Source organism: Protomyctophum bolini, assembly GCF_963924005.1.
Source record: "Protomyctophum bolini genome assembly, chromosome: 24".
Classification (NCBI taxonomy): Eukaryota; Metazoa; Chordata; class Actinopteri; order Myctophiformes; family Myctophidae; genus Protomyctophum; species Protomyctophum bolini.
In genome coordinates this window covers 18,432,775-18,451,447 of record NC_137885.1, presented here as the reverse complement: position 1 = coordinate 18,451,447, position 18,673 = coordinate 18,432,775, and the positions used below count along the sequence as shown (strand labels likewise).

The following is an 18,673-nucleotide window of genomic DNA, read 5'->3' as shown; positions in this document are numbered from 1 at the left end:
TAAAGAGAAAGCGTGGCATATCCTGTCCTCCCCCTCGTAGCGTGCCCTCAGGGGAATGAACGGTGTACAGGACATCCTTCTCTTTCATCTAGGAAGTAATCAGGAAGTTATTTGTCACAGTGCCAACGTGGGCTATAATCCCTCACGGGAGGGGAGGATGAGTGATGGGATAATATGGATGACGGGAAGAGCATGATGGGATATGGAGTTCTTCTGATGTGGCCATGAAATGTGGAAGTTATTAAAGGGACATTTCACTGCTGGAAGAAACTCCAGTCACTCAATGTTAATTGTATTTGTAGTAGATAACAGTAGCACAATTTGAAATTTGCACCCCATGGCCAGAAAAAATAATGTAGTCTGTGTGTTTTACTAGGGTTTGACTTGATTGCTTTATTACTACAATGACCATAATGCTTTGGTGCACTCACCCCACCTTGTGGAGAGGGGGAGGGCTGTCTTAAGGTGCTGCCACACTATCAAAAGAGCATGTTCTCGGCTGCGCACAGCTTCAAAACCGGGTTTTTAGACAGCTGGTGGATGGAAAAGAAGCTCCACTTCCGCGGACGACTTACGCGACGGCCAGATTCCCGGAAGCGCTCTCCTCCGCGTCAATCGTCCGCGGAGGTGGAGCTTAATTCCCATCCACCAGCTGTCTAAAAACCAGCTGCGCACACGCCATACAGCTTCTTCTGTCCGTGGCGCAAAACCATTTTGCGCTTAGGTGTGGAAAGGGCTTTACTGAGACAACATGTAGTCCAAGAAGGAAGTGAGACCAGTGTCCGGACTCCGTGTCATCACAGACACTTTGAAATACTAAAATATCTAAAAACACGCATTGCCCACATTTAAAAAAAAAAGAACAGGAAAGTGTTTCTTCTCTCCCAAACATGATTAAAATAAGAGCTGGTTGCAAAAGGGGTGAAGTGGCCTTTTAACCATACTTGATTGATCGGAGTGCCTCAGGGCTCTATACTAGTAGTTTTCTGTTTTGGGTCTTCATTAAATCATTACTGAAAATAGACAACCTACAAACTTAGCCTACAACGAGTTGATCGGCTATTTTCAAAAGACATTTCCTCCAGACTATTCTGGGGTTTAAATTGTTAACATATTGCTTGCTATTAATGTTACTTACACATTTTTAAACTCCCCTTCTATGAGTATGATGTTTATATAAGTCTGCCCAATTATGATTTATGGTCATTGGCAAATACTATTTATACATGACAAAAACTGTTCAGACAAAATTACTCTTCTTTAAATAAATTCTTTTATTTTGCAGGTTGCTATCCATAATCAATACAGACAATAGCAATACTTTACTATCATACATTTTTAAATCATCATCATCTCTGGTGAGCATCACAATAGAACAGTATATTGAACTATGTACAATGGAAGACGAAGACACATTCAAACCCAGTTCCCAGACCACATCGTCTGGTAAATAAACCTGTATACAGAACAACGTGGGGCCTCCAGTGTGTCGAGACCCCCCAGTTTCCAGCAACAAAGCAGAAGTTGGCAGAAAGTACAAATGTACAAAGAGCAAAGAAGTATACGAACGACGACGACAACCAAAAAAACAAACAAAGAAAATATACAAAGAAAGTCATCAATGCAATGTTACATTTGGTTCCACAGTTGTAAACTAGCTTCATGTTACTATTGCATATGCCATCATCAGGTGACGCGTCAGCAAGGCAAAGAGATTTCTATAATAAAATAGACTGAAAGTATGTTTTCTGTACAGTCACGTCAACTGTGAAGGACAATAAGCATACAATATACTATTAACCCCACCCCACCGCAAAACCCACCCGTTTAAAAAAATCTGTAGCCAAAGTCTATAGACAGGAATAACATCGCGACATAGGTCAAATCTAGATACTTTTCTATGCATCTTCAATAAACGCATTCGTTTTTTGTTTGATTTTCAGTTAAACTCTTTGTATGTACACATATACATTCAGGAATTTGAGGACAAATAGATAGCCTTAATGTGTGGTACAGTGAGGTTTATTATTACTGTCCAAAGACCACTTCCCACACACGTGAAGCTGCAGTTGTAAGTTAGCGTATGCACTCAGTACAGTACATTCACACAGTGTTTTACAATCTGTGTTAAGCAGGTTGTGTTGAGCCACTCGCCTGAGCTGTGAGTTAGGGTGGGTTGGGGACAGTAACGGCAGGGGGGGATATCAGAGGACCTCTGGATTTTCGAAACATTTTCACTGGCCATTCAACTGCTTTTACCGCATTGGTTCTCAACAGTTTTCTTTATTTATTTAAAACAGAATCCCATAACTCAAAGAGTGTGTGAAATGGATCCCCAAATCCATACGGATCCGTTCGGTTCCATTCCGTGAACACTCTCAAGAGCTACAGACCTGTAAAGGGTCCATTTGGGTACTCACCCCCTCGAGGGTCCCGCCTGGACGGGAGGGTCTGAGTTACATTTAAATCTACATTTTGTCATATGACCATGCTGCTTTTCGGTGAGCGACAAGGTCATTTTGCTAAAGCAGTGGTTTTCAACCCTTAATATCAATTCATTGCGTCAGCATTTATTCGGCTTTTGAGCCACGGACGACCATTTGATGAGATTTAGCCTCTTGGACCCAAAACTGAGAATATTTTGTCGTTGGGATTAGATTTTGTCCACAATTCCATGCTGTAATGATGTTGGCACCATAGGAGAGACAACAGGGAAACGTTGATCAAAATAACAATTCGTCTACATTCTCTAATTGTGTAGACTTAAATTAACTAATGCAACTCTTGGGAGCATCAAATGTCATTTTACACTCTCAAGAGTTAAACATCTATAAAGGTCCATTTGGTTACCAACTTTCCATTATTTAGCTGGGGACCACCTGGAACCCCCTCAGGGACCACTGGTTGAAAACCACTGGACTAAAGTTTGGTTTAAGCTCTGTGCCGTTTCACAGCATCTCTGTGGTCCAATCAGCCCCGCCCCCCCACCTACCCCTTTCTTTTTTTTGTCTACCATCACTACCAACACCGACGGCCCCCGTTCCATTTCAGCAGAACCGAGTGAGTTGTGTAGACTCCACTGGAGTGGAACGAGGCCCGTCGTCAGTGAACCTCCTCGCCCTCAACACCAACGGCGCTAACCCTTTTATCGGCCTATTCAAGAAAACCGCCGTACCGACCGATAAAGCCCCGGTTCATACTTCAGTCACATATGTTGCATCTGTCCGCGTTGCAGAATGAAAATAACTTATTTTAGCTGAAAACCTGTGTCAGTGATGTACGAGTTAAGGCTTTTACGATTTACACAGCTGCTGGGTTGCAGGTAGGAGTGTCTGAGGTTTTTCTAGGCTTGACTGAGGAATTGTGGGAGATGCAGACAGTGCGTTCAGATGCCTTGGTGTTGTGGGTGGGTAGGTGGGGGATTCTGGGCTAAAGGTAATAAACGCATGCGTTACTCTTTAAACCACGTATGCCCTAATATTCAACAACTTTGAAACTTTGTGAACATCTGTGAAGATTTTCGGTTATAAATGACAAGCCCAAAAATAGGGACGTCAGGGTGTAAAGTGGTTAAAGACATTTAGGAAATATTTCTTTCCAGTCCAGCATGACTTGTACCGAACTAACTAAACCACCCGAAACAAAACCTTGATTAGAATAAATAAGAAATTTATATTTAAGAAAATACTTTTTAATGTCAATATAATATAAATCAGCTCTCAGGCAACCCCCACTGTACAGTCCCCAAAACAATATCAATATATCTTTTCACTAGCTTCTGTTTTTCCTTTTTAAATAGATTTCCCATGAAAGAATAACAATATACTGATTATGATAGATGTGGTAAAGGTCCAAAAAACAGACGTAATACAATAATCTTTTTCTCATATTTGATAGAAAACATAAGGACATTATTAGACATTAAGGCATCGGGTTGGTCTATATAATATAATATCCAAACATTCATGTTCCAAAAATAAATAAAATATCTATTCTACCTGTCGTCGGTGTGTGATCAGTGTACCTCTCGGCAGTGGTGGAAAGTAACTAAGTACTTTCACTTAAGTACAATTGAGGTATTTGTACTTTACTTGAGTATTTACAATTCAATACTTTTACTCCACTACATCTGAGATCCAAATATTGTACTCCACTACATTTATTTGACAGATTTAGTTACTAGTTACTTTGTAATTGGATTATTACTTTTACTTGTAACGGAGTATTCCTACATTGCAGTATTGATACTTTTACTTAAGCAAAAGATTTTAGTAATTTTTCCACCACTGGGCTTGACTGAGAACGAGGTCGGACGTACAGTAACGTTACGTCGCCTCACGGTGTCAGAACGCCCGCGTGTTGCGAGCACACACTCTCACGCATGCGTGCGTAGTACCCCTCCGTTCTTGAGTGAATAAATAGTTTGTGCGGGTACCGTTTTTTGAGTTAGATTGCTTTGTACCGAGCGAGCGTCGCTGTGTTCTCGAAAATGTGGGTCACAGGTTATATGACCACTTAATGCACAGGGAACTGCCAGATGTACACACATATGCATACACACACGTACAGTATGACTTGCACAGAATGGTAGACCTGCTTGTTTATATTTACCAAGACTGTGCCCCTTTTTCCACCAAAAGAACTTTGGTTCTAAAACTGGTTCCGTTCTAGATTCTTGGAACCTTGGTCCTTTCACGGAACCGGTGTCCATTGTTTTGGTTCCAGTTCCAAACCACCAACTTGTAGGAAACACTCTGAACTGGTTCAATGTTAGGCGAGAAAAAAAGATCTGAACCGGTTCAACCCTGGTGGAAAAGGGGCCTAAGTGTGTGTGGGTGTGTGTGGGGTTGCGCGTGTGTGTGTGTGTTTATTCTGTTATGGGTTTCAGACAGTCCACAGGGCTGAGATGTCCTCTCCACTGAGCTGGAGTTTGGAGAGGCGGAGATGGGTGGTGGGGTGGGGGATGTCGAGCAGCAGTCTTCTCTGCCTTGCACCATGTCACACACACGACACGGAGGGCCGGAGAGAGCCTGGAACCTCCCCCTCGGTCGGACCATCAGTCTGGAAGAGACAAGAGACCACAGAGAGGATAAGCAGGCGCATTCATTGAGATTGTTAATGTGATTGTGAGGAATCGGCATCACACATCAGTATCGTTGCTGTTTCTATGTCAGTGGTTCTCAAATTTCTTCATGTCAAGGAGCCATACAATTATATATATTTGGCCACCGACAACCAGCTCAAAATATTTTGTTCCAGGGAGTGCAGGGACCCCCCCAATAAGCAAAGATTCGAGTTAAAAATGTTTGCTGGGAAAGAATATATAATCAAAGATTTGCACGATTTTTCAAAAATCTACAAGCTAATTTATGCAGTAAAAAAAACCAACCAGCACATCAGGAGCAATTAGGGGTTCAGTGTCTTGCTCAAGGAACGCCCTACTTGGTCATACTACAGTCACACAAAAGTAACAGTGAAAATGGTTTGTCTGTGGGCTTAAAAAAATAATAATAATAATGAAAAAAAGTGTGACTAAATTATAAAAAAAAAATATTTTTGGTTTGACAGTTCCTTAAAAAAGGTAATTTATTTGGACATACAAGGTTTCCAACAGACAGTGACGACACGTCCGTGTATATGGAATTACTAGCACCATTTGGTATGAGATGATGGTGGCTGTACTTTTAAACTGGGGCATGACAGTGAGTCTAGTCCTCAAGGCTTGGATGTTGGTGGAATCCAAAATGATGAATGATGACAGATTTATTAAGCAGGTTTTGTACTGTAAAAGTCCCCAATGTCTTTTCACAAACTGTTTGTTTGTTCGTTCGTTAAGTAAATAGTACATAGGAATGAACCTCGCTGACAGTTCAGACATCAGACGTATTAACCCATTGAGACCTGAGACCAGATTCTACAAATGTCTTCAAATTCAAAAACACGAAGTTTTCTGAAAAACGTATGTTTCTATATCTCATGTCAAGGACCCCAAAAATAATATGTATTTGGCCACCGACCCCCTTCTGAAAATATGTTGTTTCAGATAAAAAACATTCGCTTTGAAAGAATATATATTCAAAGATTTGCACACGTTTTAACGATTTAGTGAAGCTATGAGCTTGTAGGTCTAAAAAGTATAAAATAATAGTTAATGTGGTTAAACGCTAAAGTGACACAGTTGCCTTCCAAGCCTCAAGTGCTTTGAATGACTAAAAGCCTTATTGTGCAGGCCACATTCGTTCCATGCCTCCCGAATGAGATTAGTCCGTTTATTAGTGGCACAATAACAACTCCTCCACACTGGAGCAAAGACAAACAACCACTTTCAACCTGCTGGGATCTGTCCTTTTGATGCGTGTTGTAATCGGCAGAACATTTCAAGTCTTCCAAAAGATCCATAGATTTGTAGATGGGATATATATATATATATATATATATATATATATTAACTCTTTGCCTAAGATTACATGCCCAAATTAGGGATTGAATATTAATCCACCATCATATTAAAAGGTAGGGTAAGTGATTTTGTTTTGTTAAAATAAGTGCTCCATGTCTCCATGTCTTTCCAGATTTTTATTAAACAGAAAATGCATTTTTATCCAATCAGGATAGAGAACTCGGTCAGGATACTTAACCCATTCTGACCCGAGATCAGATTCTAAAAAAATCTTCTACATCCTGACAGTTTTCTGAAAAAGCTATGTTTCTGTCAGTTGTTCTTCGATTTTTCAATTGTAGATCTGCTATTTTTCAATAGCTAAAGCATAACATAATGCTAACACCGAAAGGGGTTCCTGCCCAAAATGGTTTAACAAATGGGATTGTAAGTGATGACACAAAGAAATGAGCAGACAAAATTGGAACTGGAACACTATAAAAAATAAGACGATGAATGTCTACTTTCTCCTGATTAGCTGAAAATCTTGTCACCTACTGTACCTGAAAGTGTATTTTCTGTTTATTAAAGAGCTGGAGAGATTCCTGTTACTGAACAACAAACGTTTTGTTTTAACCAAAAACATATCACTTACCCTACCTTTAAATTATCGATGACTTTTTATATTGGATGAGTTTGATTAACTGTTGCAGCCCTACTCTCCCATCTATCTGTCTCTCACATGCATGTCCGCTGTCTCTCCTCCCAAACACTCCCAGAAGGAGCTGCTGCATCCTCTGAGAACGCCCACACACACATATGCATGCACGCAAACACACACACATGCACGTTGTGTACATGTTGACCACCGCTGCCCTTCCAGCGGTGCGACTGGCGGCCTCTCTCTCTCTCAGTCACTATAATCCCCCGAGACTAATCCCATTGCCGTAACATTCTGCCAGTGTGTGTGTGTGTGTGTGTGTGATAGACACAGGAGGATTCACATTCAGACATATGCACTCCCAGCCTAAAGTGAGCACCAGGGGTGATTCCATACCCCCCCAGCAGCAGAAATGTCCTAATCTGGATGGGCGGTAGTGGGGGAGGTGCGTGCGTGCGTGTGTGTGTGAGAGAGAGAGAGAGAGAGAGAGAGAGGGTCTTCCAAGGATGCATTGCAGGGACAGTGGAGGCTGGGTTGGGGGTGTGTGTGTAATGCAGAGTTGCAAGTGTCGCCATGACCGCGTGCCGCGCTAAGCACTGCGGCAGAGATGGCAAGCACACACCATGAGCAGTTGTACTGTAATCACACACACACAGTGTGAGAGAGAGAGATGAAAAGAGGGGTGGTGTGAGATAGCAATATGCTGGAAAAGGCAACATGGAACCCCCAGTCCTCGAATCGACACACGTGACACGTTTTCCCGACACGTGGAAGGCATTACGTTGTTTCCGCAGTCGGACGTGCATGCGACACTGCTCTGAGGAGTGATTTCCTCGGAACTATAGGCAAAGGAAGAGGGGGTGGGTGTGAGGGAGAGGGGTACAGAGGGGGGGGGGGGGGGGTGTGAGGGCATACAGGGGTCTTCAGAGGGGACCCCCAGTCCTTCCAGGAATTGGTAGTGAGTGAGGCGACCAGCAGTGAAGGACTTAATGCAGAGGCCAGGCGGCAGGGTGTCCTTACTCTATTATCCACGGAGCAAGACATGATGACTTGACTTGATGATCATAGTTTACTATTTTTATTGCAGCTTTTATTGCGCCAAACACAAACAGTACGTAATAACTTTTAGATGCATAAACAAATGCATTTCCGGTGCCTGTGTCATTTCATCGGTGTCAGACGCACCAACAAAATGTCAGGAGCAGACACTGTTGAGCGAAGTTGCCAAAAGAAAAACCACATTTATGTGTAATGGTTATTGTGGAAAAATGTACCAGTGAAAGTTATCAAAAATAACTTTTGTTTAATCGAAAAAACCTTCACAGTTCACAGTATAACTGAATATGCTGTAACGTCATACTGCAGCATACAGTAGCTTAGCCAGCAACAGTGTGTTAGAGTTTACACATTCTGAGGAGAGAAGAGCGGCTGTTATTGTCTTATTATAAGACTCATTTATACTCATGCATGCCAGTGTCGCCCGCTGAAAGTAGCAGATCTACAACTTCACGGAGTGAGCGAGTAGACCGGCACACAACTAAGTATAACTCGGGCTATGCTCTTCTCCAGTGGTGTAAAGTAACTAAGTCCATTTACTTAAGTACTGTACTTAAGTACAATTGAGTTATTTGTACTTTACTTAGTATTTCCAATTGTGGATTAGAGTACCTCACTACATCTTAGCTCCAAATGTTGTACTTTTACTCCACTACATTTATTTGAAAACTTTAGAGAACTAGTAACTTGAGTTATTAGTTCCTTTGTAGATTTGTATTATTATTATAAAGCAACCACTTCAGCATAGACATTTCAGCCATCTGAAAATAGCAGATCTACAAGCTCACAATGCGTTGCGAGCTTGTAGATCTGCTATTTTCAAAAGATTTGTATATGTTTTAAAACTAGTGAAACGGGACATTCTGCGTTATGAGTATATACTTCTACTTTTGGTACTTCACGTACATTTTGATTGATCCAAATACTTTTGTACTTTTACTCAAGTACATTTTGAATTCCTTTTACTTGTAACTGAGTATTTCTACATTGCAGTATGGATACTTCCACTTAAGTAAAAATAGGTTGTGAGTACTTTTCCCACTCTCAGAACGGAACAGAACATTGGGTCAGCCGGTGCAGAGACAGATATTTCCGGATCTTTTTTATGTGTCTGAGAGAGAGCGAGAGAGAGTGAGATTTAAAACCTCACACACACACACACACACACACACACACACACACACACACTTTGAGGCTGGGGGGGCGGTGTCTGTGCACTACGAGTAGTGGCAGGAGAGTGGCCGTTGGTCCTGTCAGTCAAGTGGCTCTCAGTAAAGCGAGTGGGCCAATAGACAGCCAGGCAACCAGCCCAGCCCAGTGCTGTTAACCCCCCCCCCCCCACACACACACACACACACACACACACACACACACACACACACACACACACTGGGCTGTAATCTCATCTGGAGCCGTGTGGTTGGTGGACTAAATGTGGGGAATGCTTGTCCACGCAGTTATCTAGCTATCACTCCTGTCTGGAACATCCCGGCCCACTTTAGCCTGCGTGTCAACACACACACACTCGTTTCAGATTTCCTTGGCAAAGGTGTGTGTGTGTGTGTGTGTCATGGTATATTTCTTGTCTGTTTGTATTGTGCTGTATGTATATGTATTAATGTGTGCAAAATATGTCCGCTTTGCTAAGGTTTCTCTGTCCCTGTCCTGATTGATGAGCACGTGAGCCTATATACAATATACTCTATGTACCCTGTGTGTGTGTGTGTGTGTGTGTGTGTGTGTGTGTGTGTGTGTGTGTGTGTGTGTGTGTGTGTGTGTGTGTGTGTGTGTGTGGAAAAACACACAAGCAGGAAGAGTGGGGCGGGGGGTGAGAGAGGAGAGGATGAGTGGAAGGAGAGTGCAGGGAGGTCGAGAGCGAGCGAGGGCTCTCTGAGAGCCAGACACGTCTCTGATTCCCTCTCATCTGTGTCAACAAACGCCGCGCTGCGACAGGTGCGCGCACTGAGCATGCTCACACGCTCGACAAACTAGTTAGAGATGCATGGCCTTGCAACTGGATCCCCCTAACCCCTCTCTTTCTCCTTCTCTCTCCCTGACCGATATATTGTTTTTGCCTTTATTTGACTTTTCCTCAGTATATCCGGCAATAATAATCCACATACAAGCATCTAGAATCTAGATGCAATATGACGCGTTGCAACTCAGCTATTTTCACTAGTGTTTGGTTAAATGTTCTCCAAAGTTTACCAAATCAATTTCAACACGATTTTGCCCCCTTTTCTTTTGCAAATCATCAGTGATAATTGGTGGTCTACGCACACACACGTGCGTGCCCTGTGGGTGCAGCAGATGGTAGCTTGTCATTAGCAGCGAGAGAGAGGAGGTGAGAGGAGGTACAGTGCTGCGTCCGCCGGGACTGCCGCTTGACCACTCGAGGAGTGGTTGTTGCGCACGCGCACGCACACACACACACACGCACAAACACTTCCCCATCTGTCACCAGCCCTCAGGAGGAACCTCTGGGTGTCGGAGAGCCTCTCCTATAGGCCTCCTTGAGGACCCCCCCCCCCCTCCTCCCCCCACCCCCCCCAACCAAACAAGCTGTCACACTGTCTCTCCTTTTCTTACGTTTCCATTTCAAACACGTCACATGGCCTAGCTGGTGGATGGAACAACAGGTAAACAAACACCTGAAGCCGATAACTTCTGTTAATACAACAGCTTTCTTTCTTTAAATCCTAGGATTCTATGTCGGTGGTGCTCAAACCTTTTCATGTCATGGACCCCTGAAAAATTAGAGGCATTGATTGATTTCGCAGAGAGAGAGAGATGCTAAATTCCTCGCAGGTCGGTCGGTCGACGGGTTTGCTGGTATACTTTGATCCCAGCGTCCGTCCATGCATCTTCCCTCCGAGTGTGCCCTCGGAGTCCTCCTGATAAACATTGTATCAGGGGCCAGGAGGGCCTCAACCAACCCCGCTCTCTATTGGGACAGAAAGTTCAGTAAACAAGCAGCCTCGCTCGCTATAGCCCGGCCCGGGCAACCCACCACCAGCTCCCAGAATTCACCTTGGCTAAAGAGGGGGCCTCATGCCCCAACGGCTTGTTTGTTGCTTTAAAAAGCACCAAGGGCTCTAGTACAGACAGAGCCTGCCCTGCTCTAAGCCCCGCCCCTTCGCTCTCTTCTGCTTTCTCCTGTGAGCTTATGAGACTACGAGCCATCTCTCTGTTCCTCTCTGCTTGTCTTACTTCTGCTAAGTGAACAGCCTAATGAGGCAGAAAGGCAGTGAGGCACATGAGGTTTTAGCTATTAAGTGCAAATTTGCTTGCTCTCCGACAAACAGCCACTGTTGGAAAAACAAAATAGGATTCTGCTTCTTTCTCTCCCGGTGACTGCTACGTGTTTGTGGCTGTGTGTGTGTGTGTGTGTGTGTGTGTATGTGTATGTGTACATGCCAGAGTCCACATGTGCTTGAATTTTTTTTTTAATTTCCTTTCTTTCTCTCTACATCTCTATTAAAGAAGCTTTGTTGCCGCAATTACATCATTCTTACATGTCCATGTGCAAAATGTATAACCAACTAGTACTTGTTTGCAATTTACATATGGATGTCCGTAATGTCCCCCCCCACCCCCGCTCACACACACACTATTCGTTCTGTCCTAAAGCCGAGACAAAAGCAGCGTTACAGGCACCTTTTTCTTTTCTTTTTTTAGAAACAACGCACTGTCAGGAATGTGCACTGTGACATTGAGTTACCTGCTGGCGGCGAAACAACAGACAACCCCCCCCTCCCCAACCCATGGGGTTGCTGCCAGCCGTGCTCACAAGGACAAACGCACATGGGTCAGGAGGGCCTCACATGTCACCGCGGCGCGGGCCCCCCCACTCGGCTCACAAAGACACGTGGGGGTAATCGTGACCGATAAACAGCGTGGGGACAGAGAGGGTCACGCCCTAACTTTAAGTGTCAACAAACGCTCCCCTCTCAGTGGCCCTGCGTTCACGCCACGTTCAACCCCCCCCCCCCAAAACCCAACAACAGCCCCCCTGGTGTGGGGTATTCTGGGACAAAATATTGATCAGGCGAGTGAGTGGGAGAGCAAAAGGGTTTGAGGGGGGTGGGCAGGGTCACAGTGACGCACGGCACATCCTGATGCCTAGTACCCAACCATGCGATAAGGGCCGGAAATGCCTGGGGTGCACTGTGACATTACTGTTGTTGACAAGGCACGGGAACCCACATGACTTTCATGACAACCATCATTCCATTGCCATTCGCTATGGTCTTATCATGTGTGTGCATCATCGCGGTGGCCGCTGCAGCTTCGGAAAAATACATACCTAAAAAGCTAGACTAATTCTGAAACATAAAATGCCCCTAATCCTGGCGGAATGCATGGTAATAGGCAAGGGCTTTCGTTTTAAAGCGCTTCGTTCTAGTCAAAACAAGACCTCCCGCTCGCTTAATAAAAGCAATTCTCTCGGGTAATTTAATAATGGAAAAAAGAAATCCCTCATTTATTCTGGTCATGTTCATGAACCATCTATAATAAGCATTTCTGTCAATTACACTGCTTACTTTACCATAACTTATACTCTATTTCTTTATTTAAAGAAATAATCTACATAATAAATTAGAGTAGACCATGCATAGATAGGTTCCCACACAAAACATACAACAAAACAACAACTACACAACATTATCCTGCGTCGTCACAGTGGCTGCTGCCTACGCACAAGGCTTGTTTACTTCAGTGCTTCTCTCTGGCCCAACATGCGTCAGCCTGGTCACGTTTCACTGGAGCTCAGCCACCGTCCCGCTCTCTTCCAAATAAACAACTTCAAAATTCAAAAAAGTGTCACTTGATTCGGGCTCAGAGCTCGCATTCACTTCAAATCGAGGGGCGGCAAACAATTTATTTATTCATTTATTCACACTGCGGCTCCCCTCAAGCACACAGGCACTCCATTTAGACTGCGTGCACGCCACAGCCACACTTCTTTATCCTGTTCATACAGTAAAACCAGCCTTTTTCTGTTTCCCTCGGAACGTTTTTCACGGCACGTTATAGCAGCAAATTAGGTCACATAGCAACACTTTAGATATGCTGCCAGAAGACATATACTAGTCCATTCATCACAGTTATCATCACATTATACTGTATTAAGTTTTCCAAATTGAGAGGAAAATATATTTTCATACCACACGTTGCACAGAAACGGGCGTGCACATGTCATTGATGATGCACACACTTCTCACTGGCTTTGGTGTGTGTGCATGCATCCATCCATCCATCCAAGCCATGGTCACAGACATCCATGCGACATGAGCGTGGCACTCACCTTTGGCAGTAGTCGCAGCCTCCTTGAATCCCAAACAGACATAGGGCGCCGCGTGTAATCCGTGGATTCCTCGTTTGCAGCTGCTGGCAGGCTTAAAGCCATGGACCAGGCGGTCGTCACACTTGTCCATGACGTCCCTGTCGACGTCCAGCAGGTTGAGAGCGATGTAGTTCAGCCCGTGCTGGTAGCCGGCCGATGTACGCCGACTCATGGGGCTGCCACACTCCTCATCCGAGCCCTCGCTGCTCCGTGACGAGATGTTCTCCACCGAGCTGTGCCGCTTGGCCGTGGCGTCACCACCGCGGGCAAACGAGGGGAAGACGGGTGTGACGGTGGCCGTGGACGAGAAGGTCTCGGAGCTGTGGCGCCGCCGCCCCTGCGGGTGGGCCCGGATCACCTTGGTGACCGAGCGGTCAGGGTCCACCACCGCGGAGGACGAGGAGGAGGAGGCCCCGAGCAGGAACACCCCGATAGTACCTCCACTCACGACACCCTGGTCCTCCAAAGACAGCCTCTTCTCCCTCATGGCCTCATGGCTGCTGCATTGGAGGAGAAAGTCACATGTTTTTACAAGACATCATAGTGATCTTACTATATCACAATGAACAAATTAATGAAAACACCGGCTGCGATTTTCATTTTGTGTTTGCTATGTGCATTTTTAGGCATGATGCTGCTACTTTCATTGCGTAATACTCATACTACAAAAAACACCTACCATGCTGTGATCTGAGGCGAGCTGGCCATTCCAAAGGTCATTTCGGTGTAGTCGCTTTTCACCAAGTCCTCGGGGCAGCCCTGGGAGCTACCGTTGTTGTCCAGGTGGTACTCCTCCGAACACGGGCACATGGAGAGGTCCGGCAACGTGTCGTCCGAGCATTCGGCAGGGGTGTCAGCCTCCTTGGGCGAGCGCGAGCCCAGCTCCAGGTTCATGTAGTCTGACAGGAGGGACCTCCTCCCGCCTCCGCCGCTGGAGCCCATCGACGAAGGCTGGCTCTCGCCGGAAACTGTGGAGGTGGGCGGCGAACATTTGCCGCCGCTGCTGAAGTCTATGTTGATATATTCACCAGGGCTCCTGGGCTCACCGGGCAGGGGATGTTCAGTCATGCTGGGAAGCATGCGGAGGGTGTCCAAGGACAGCCTATTGGGTCTGTTCAGCCTCCCTTTGTAGGCGAGGCCACCCTGGCTGTGTCTAACTGGGGAGGGTGCCGAGCTTTGGGCCGCACCGCTGGGCTGCATCACCGAGTAGTAGTCGGACTCTCCCCCTCTGGGCCTCTGGCTCTGAGGGCTCATGAGAACATACTGGTTGTCGCCCTCTTCGTTCTTCGGGGCCTGCTGCAGCTTGGCTGGCCGTGGCAGGGTGCCGCCCGCCTGTGCTGGCCTGAAGGATGTAGGCTCACTGGCCAGCGGGCCGAGATAGTAGTCCGGTGGGGTCTGGAGGGGAGCCGGGTTGCCCGGCGACATGGTCATGTACTCCCCATTACCCAGGCGGCTGTCCGGGCTCTCCATGGATGACTTGGAGCCACACCACATCCTCATGTAGCCGTTGTCCTCCAGAGAGCCACCACCGCTGCCTGGAGAGCTGGTCTTGCAGCCCCCGCTGACTCCCCCCGGCGACTGGGCGTGGCCCCGGGGGTTCACGATCTGCTTGGGGGCTGAGACGCACATGGGGCTCATGGGGACGTAGTTGTCGACCTTGGCGGACTGCGCCACGCCCGGCGTCATCGGCATGTAGCCGCCGTCTCCTCCCAGGTTACTGCCGGAGCTCCTGGCCGAGGAGCCGATCTCGATGTCCCCGTAGTCCTCCGGGTAGCACACCTTAGGGGAGGCGGAGTTGAGGCGGCTGTTTGCCGCCCTCATTAGCGTGTACTCGTCCAGGGAGGCAGAGGAGAGCGGCGCAGCCACGCGCTGTTGCCGCGGTGTGGTGAGCGAGTAGGTGCGCTTCCTGTAGGCTTTGTCCGCGCCACTGCCACCATGCCTGGCGCCGTCCATCATCATGTAGCCACATGGGTCGCTGCAGGTGTCGCCGCGAGACGGAGGCGTGCTGGAGAGGGAGTCGGGGGTGTCGCTCCGGGTCAGAGGGAGGAATCTGGCATCGCCGCCGGGGCTCGAACCGTACTCGTCGGACAGCATGAAGCCCGTGTCGCTGAGGGAGCCGGAGATGGAGGCGCTGCAGCTGAAGGGCCGCCCCGCTCCCCGGGCCTTGTCCGGGGTGTAGATGTTGGTGGCGCCCCCTTTGGGAGACAGACTGATGGGGCTGAAGGCGGTCGGAGGGGAGTTATTATTCGACATGGTCATGGACCTGCTGTGCTGCAGGTTGGAGGAGGTCTCCAGCATTCGGCAGGTACGGCCGCTGCTGAGTGTCTGGGACCGGATGAGGTGGGTTCCAGAGCCCGGGCTGCTGCTCACAGATATGGACATGGATACCGGCCGTGCCGCGGTGGGGCACCCATCTCCCTCGCTGGCCGTTCGGACCCGACAGGACGTGAACTTCCGCCCAGGGGACGTGGCCGCCATGCTGTCCGTCCTGGACCTTCTGACCAGCCCTGTTTGACTCGGGGGAAGGTTGTTCAGATTGCGTCTCGTGGGCACCGAAATGGGGTTGGTGCTCGCTGACTGGCTTTTGCTCCGCGGCCGGAATTCCGAGAGCTCTTTCATGGCCTTCATGGCCTCCAGGATGGTCTCGTGGATGTTCTGCGCCACCACGGAGTCCTCCGCCTGCATCCAGAACTCGCCGGGGCCCGTCACCGCCGAGCGGCCCACCTCTATGAAGAAGAAGCTGTCGGAGTGGCCACATCTCCGAATGTTCATGAGCTGTAGGCTGACCGCGGCCACCTCGGAGTTGAGCTTCACGAAGCTGATAGTCCGGCTGGACAGACACAGCCTGTACACGCCAGTAAGGTTCTTGACCTGACCCAGTCCTTTGGATTTCAAGTTGACCTGCCACACCTCCTTATATGCGGCCGCCGCGGGCGTCATCATAACGCCGTAGCTTGAACTCGAGCTCGACGACGACTCCTCGAAGCCCACCAGCGAGGAGGTGGACGCCGGCGGGGTCTCGTACGCCTTCCCCTCCGCGATCAGGTCGCCGAGCACGGCGAACCAGCTCTCCTGCTCCTGCTCGCTGTCGGCGGCCACGGCGAAGTACTCGTCCTTGGTGTAGAGGGCGATCAGGTGCTTGTGCTTGGCGTCGGCGCGCTTGTTGACGCACAGGCACTGGTCCAGGGCGATGACCCGCTTCGCCGCCGACTTGTTCCTCCATTTCTTCTCGCTCTCGTAGTACTCGAGGCGCGCCGCGGAGCAACCGCCGCTGTGCGCCTCGCGGAGCACGAAGAAGCGCCGGTGGCCGTGCTTCTGCTTCCTGAGGTATCCGCACTTCTTCACGTCGTTGTTGTTGTTGTTTAAACTACTACTACTGGATAATAACAGGTGTCCTCCTCCTCCCGTTGCCGGAGGACTCGCCATTATCCTCGCGATTTATTATAAACTTCTACAAGTAAAAGTAAGTTCTATTTCAATCCGCTTCTTGGAACGCGCGATTTTGTTTTTTCTTTATTTTTTCTAAGGGAAAAAAAACAAACAAACTTTAAATTAAATTAAAAACAGACCCGTTTCATTGGAATCCATTGCAGGAGGAGCGCCGAGCATCGTAATAACATGTCCGCTGTCCGCAGTGGTTAAAGCAGCAATAATACTGACTGACTGAGTGAGTGAGTGGGGGGGCTGGAATGGAAGAGAGAAAAACAACATGTGACGTACCTCTCGTTGGCAGAAGGCGTGCAGTGTTGCCATATTGTGTGAGAGAAACAAGCAACCAGGTCCATGAAAACAAGCCCAAAAGAAGCCTGACTAGTAACTACTATATATAGGCTGAAAATAGCAGGTCTGAGGTCATGATCTACAAGGTCACAATTGCATTGCAGATCTGCTATTTTCAAAACAATCATGGGGAGGGGGGGATGTGACAAAATGTGGAATATTCTTTGAAACATTTTAACAACACAAATCTTGTATGGGGGTTCACTTCCTAGAAGAACTATATATATATATATATATATATATATATATATATATATATATATATATATATATATATATATAATTATAATTATAATTATAATTATAATTATTTTTTTTTATATGTAGGGTCCTTAGTTCGACAATTAAATACATAATTTTGGAGGTCCTTGTCCTTGAGCATTAGGAAACAAGCCCAAATAAGCTTAAGTCGCTTATAATAAGCGGACATGGCAACATCAGAAGGCGGCGCAGGCCTGCCTGGAACTGGGCCGTGCCTGTCAATCACGCGCCTTTCGCGTCGCTCATTGGCCGAGAGAGGGAGCAAGATAAACGGGTAGGTAGGTTAGGGACCTGCGGTGCCGCCCCCTACCCCCCCCCCCCCCCCCCCCCCCCCATTCTGAAATGGCACATTGTGAAACCAAACCACTTGTATAATGAGGAGTGTATGTTTTCAATGGGGCAAAAAATAACCCCAGGCGTTCTTCTTTGAATAGATCAGTGAAATGACCCGTGGAAAAATATTTATCTAGGCGTTTTGTGAGCTGCATTCAGGCCAGGAACATAATCAATATCCACGAGAAAAACAACAACAACAACAACAATTTTAAGTGCAAATTGTTCAATAGTCTCAGTCTCTCTTTCCAAAACAGAGCGTTATGTACAAGGCCAGTTATGATTAGGCTACAATGCACCTATTTTGTTTGATACAGCAGTTTTCAGCAACCAATTAAGGAGGGACATTTAATGTAATCTGTCACTTACATAATCTGTTGTTTTGATTGTAGTATTCCTGTCCAACTGTACGCTACTTATACTGTAGGCCTATATGAATACTTGATCATTTTGTAGGTCGTGGTATAGGCTGCATATAGCTAGATAACACTATTATGTCAACATATAGCTGACATTGATTAGGCTATAATGTTTGTTTTTACTTATCTATTAAAAATGCACTACAAATGCTAAATACAAAGTCCTAAAAGTGCATGTGTTTGGGGACAGGCGCCTATTAATATATACACCCGCATACTTTGCTAGGTTGTGCGTATCATTTTACATAATATCCTGAATGGAGAATAAAAACAACAACCATCTAATAATAAATGATGAGGGCAGATGCGTCAGACTCTGTTCCCAAACAATAGAAATACTGCCATCGTCTGGCCGTGCTGCCTCAAGGCAACATATTTTACTTATAGTTTGTGTGTCTTTTTGTTATTTATTCTTCACAGAGACACAAACATGGGAA

The 18,673-nt window shown here is 46.7% G+C and overlaps 1 protein-coding gene across 2 annotated transcripts; it reads right to left on the bottom strand.

The window, feature by feature from the left end:
- Nucleotides 1–1,254: 1,254 nt before the first annotated feature.
- LOC308311902 (insulin receptor substrate 2-like) lies at nt 1,255–17,087 on the bottom strand. Of its 2 annotated transcripts, none has more exons than XM_080758692.1 (3): nt 14,123–17,087; nt 13,405–13,943; nt 1,255–5,061 (listed from the first exon to the last, which is right to left on the bottom strand). In XM_080758692.1, exons 1-3 carry the CDS (start codon nt 16,867–16,869, stop codon nt 5,057–5,059), a joined length of 3,291 nt encoding a protein of 1,096 aa, XP_080614818.1. In that variant the 5' UTR covers nt 16,870–17,087; the 3' UTR covers nt 1,255–5,056. The 2 variants fall into 2 exon arrangements, with proteins under 2 accessions (XP_080614818.1, XP_080614819.1); XM_080758693.1 differs by having other exon boundaries at nt 13,405–13,940.
- Between the last annotated feature and the right edge of the window lie 1,586 nt (nt 17,088–18,673).

Coding starts and splice junctions, on each gene's coding strand:
- LOC308311902 (XM_080758692.1), bottom strand. CDS start 16,869: ATGGCGAGTCCTCCGGCAACGGGAGGAGGAGGACACCTGTTATTATCC. Junction 13,944..14,122: donor TCGCCTCAGATCACAGCATG/GTAGGTGTTTTT, acceptor CCTCCAATGCAG/CAGCCATGAGGCCATGAGGG.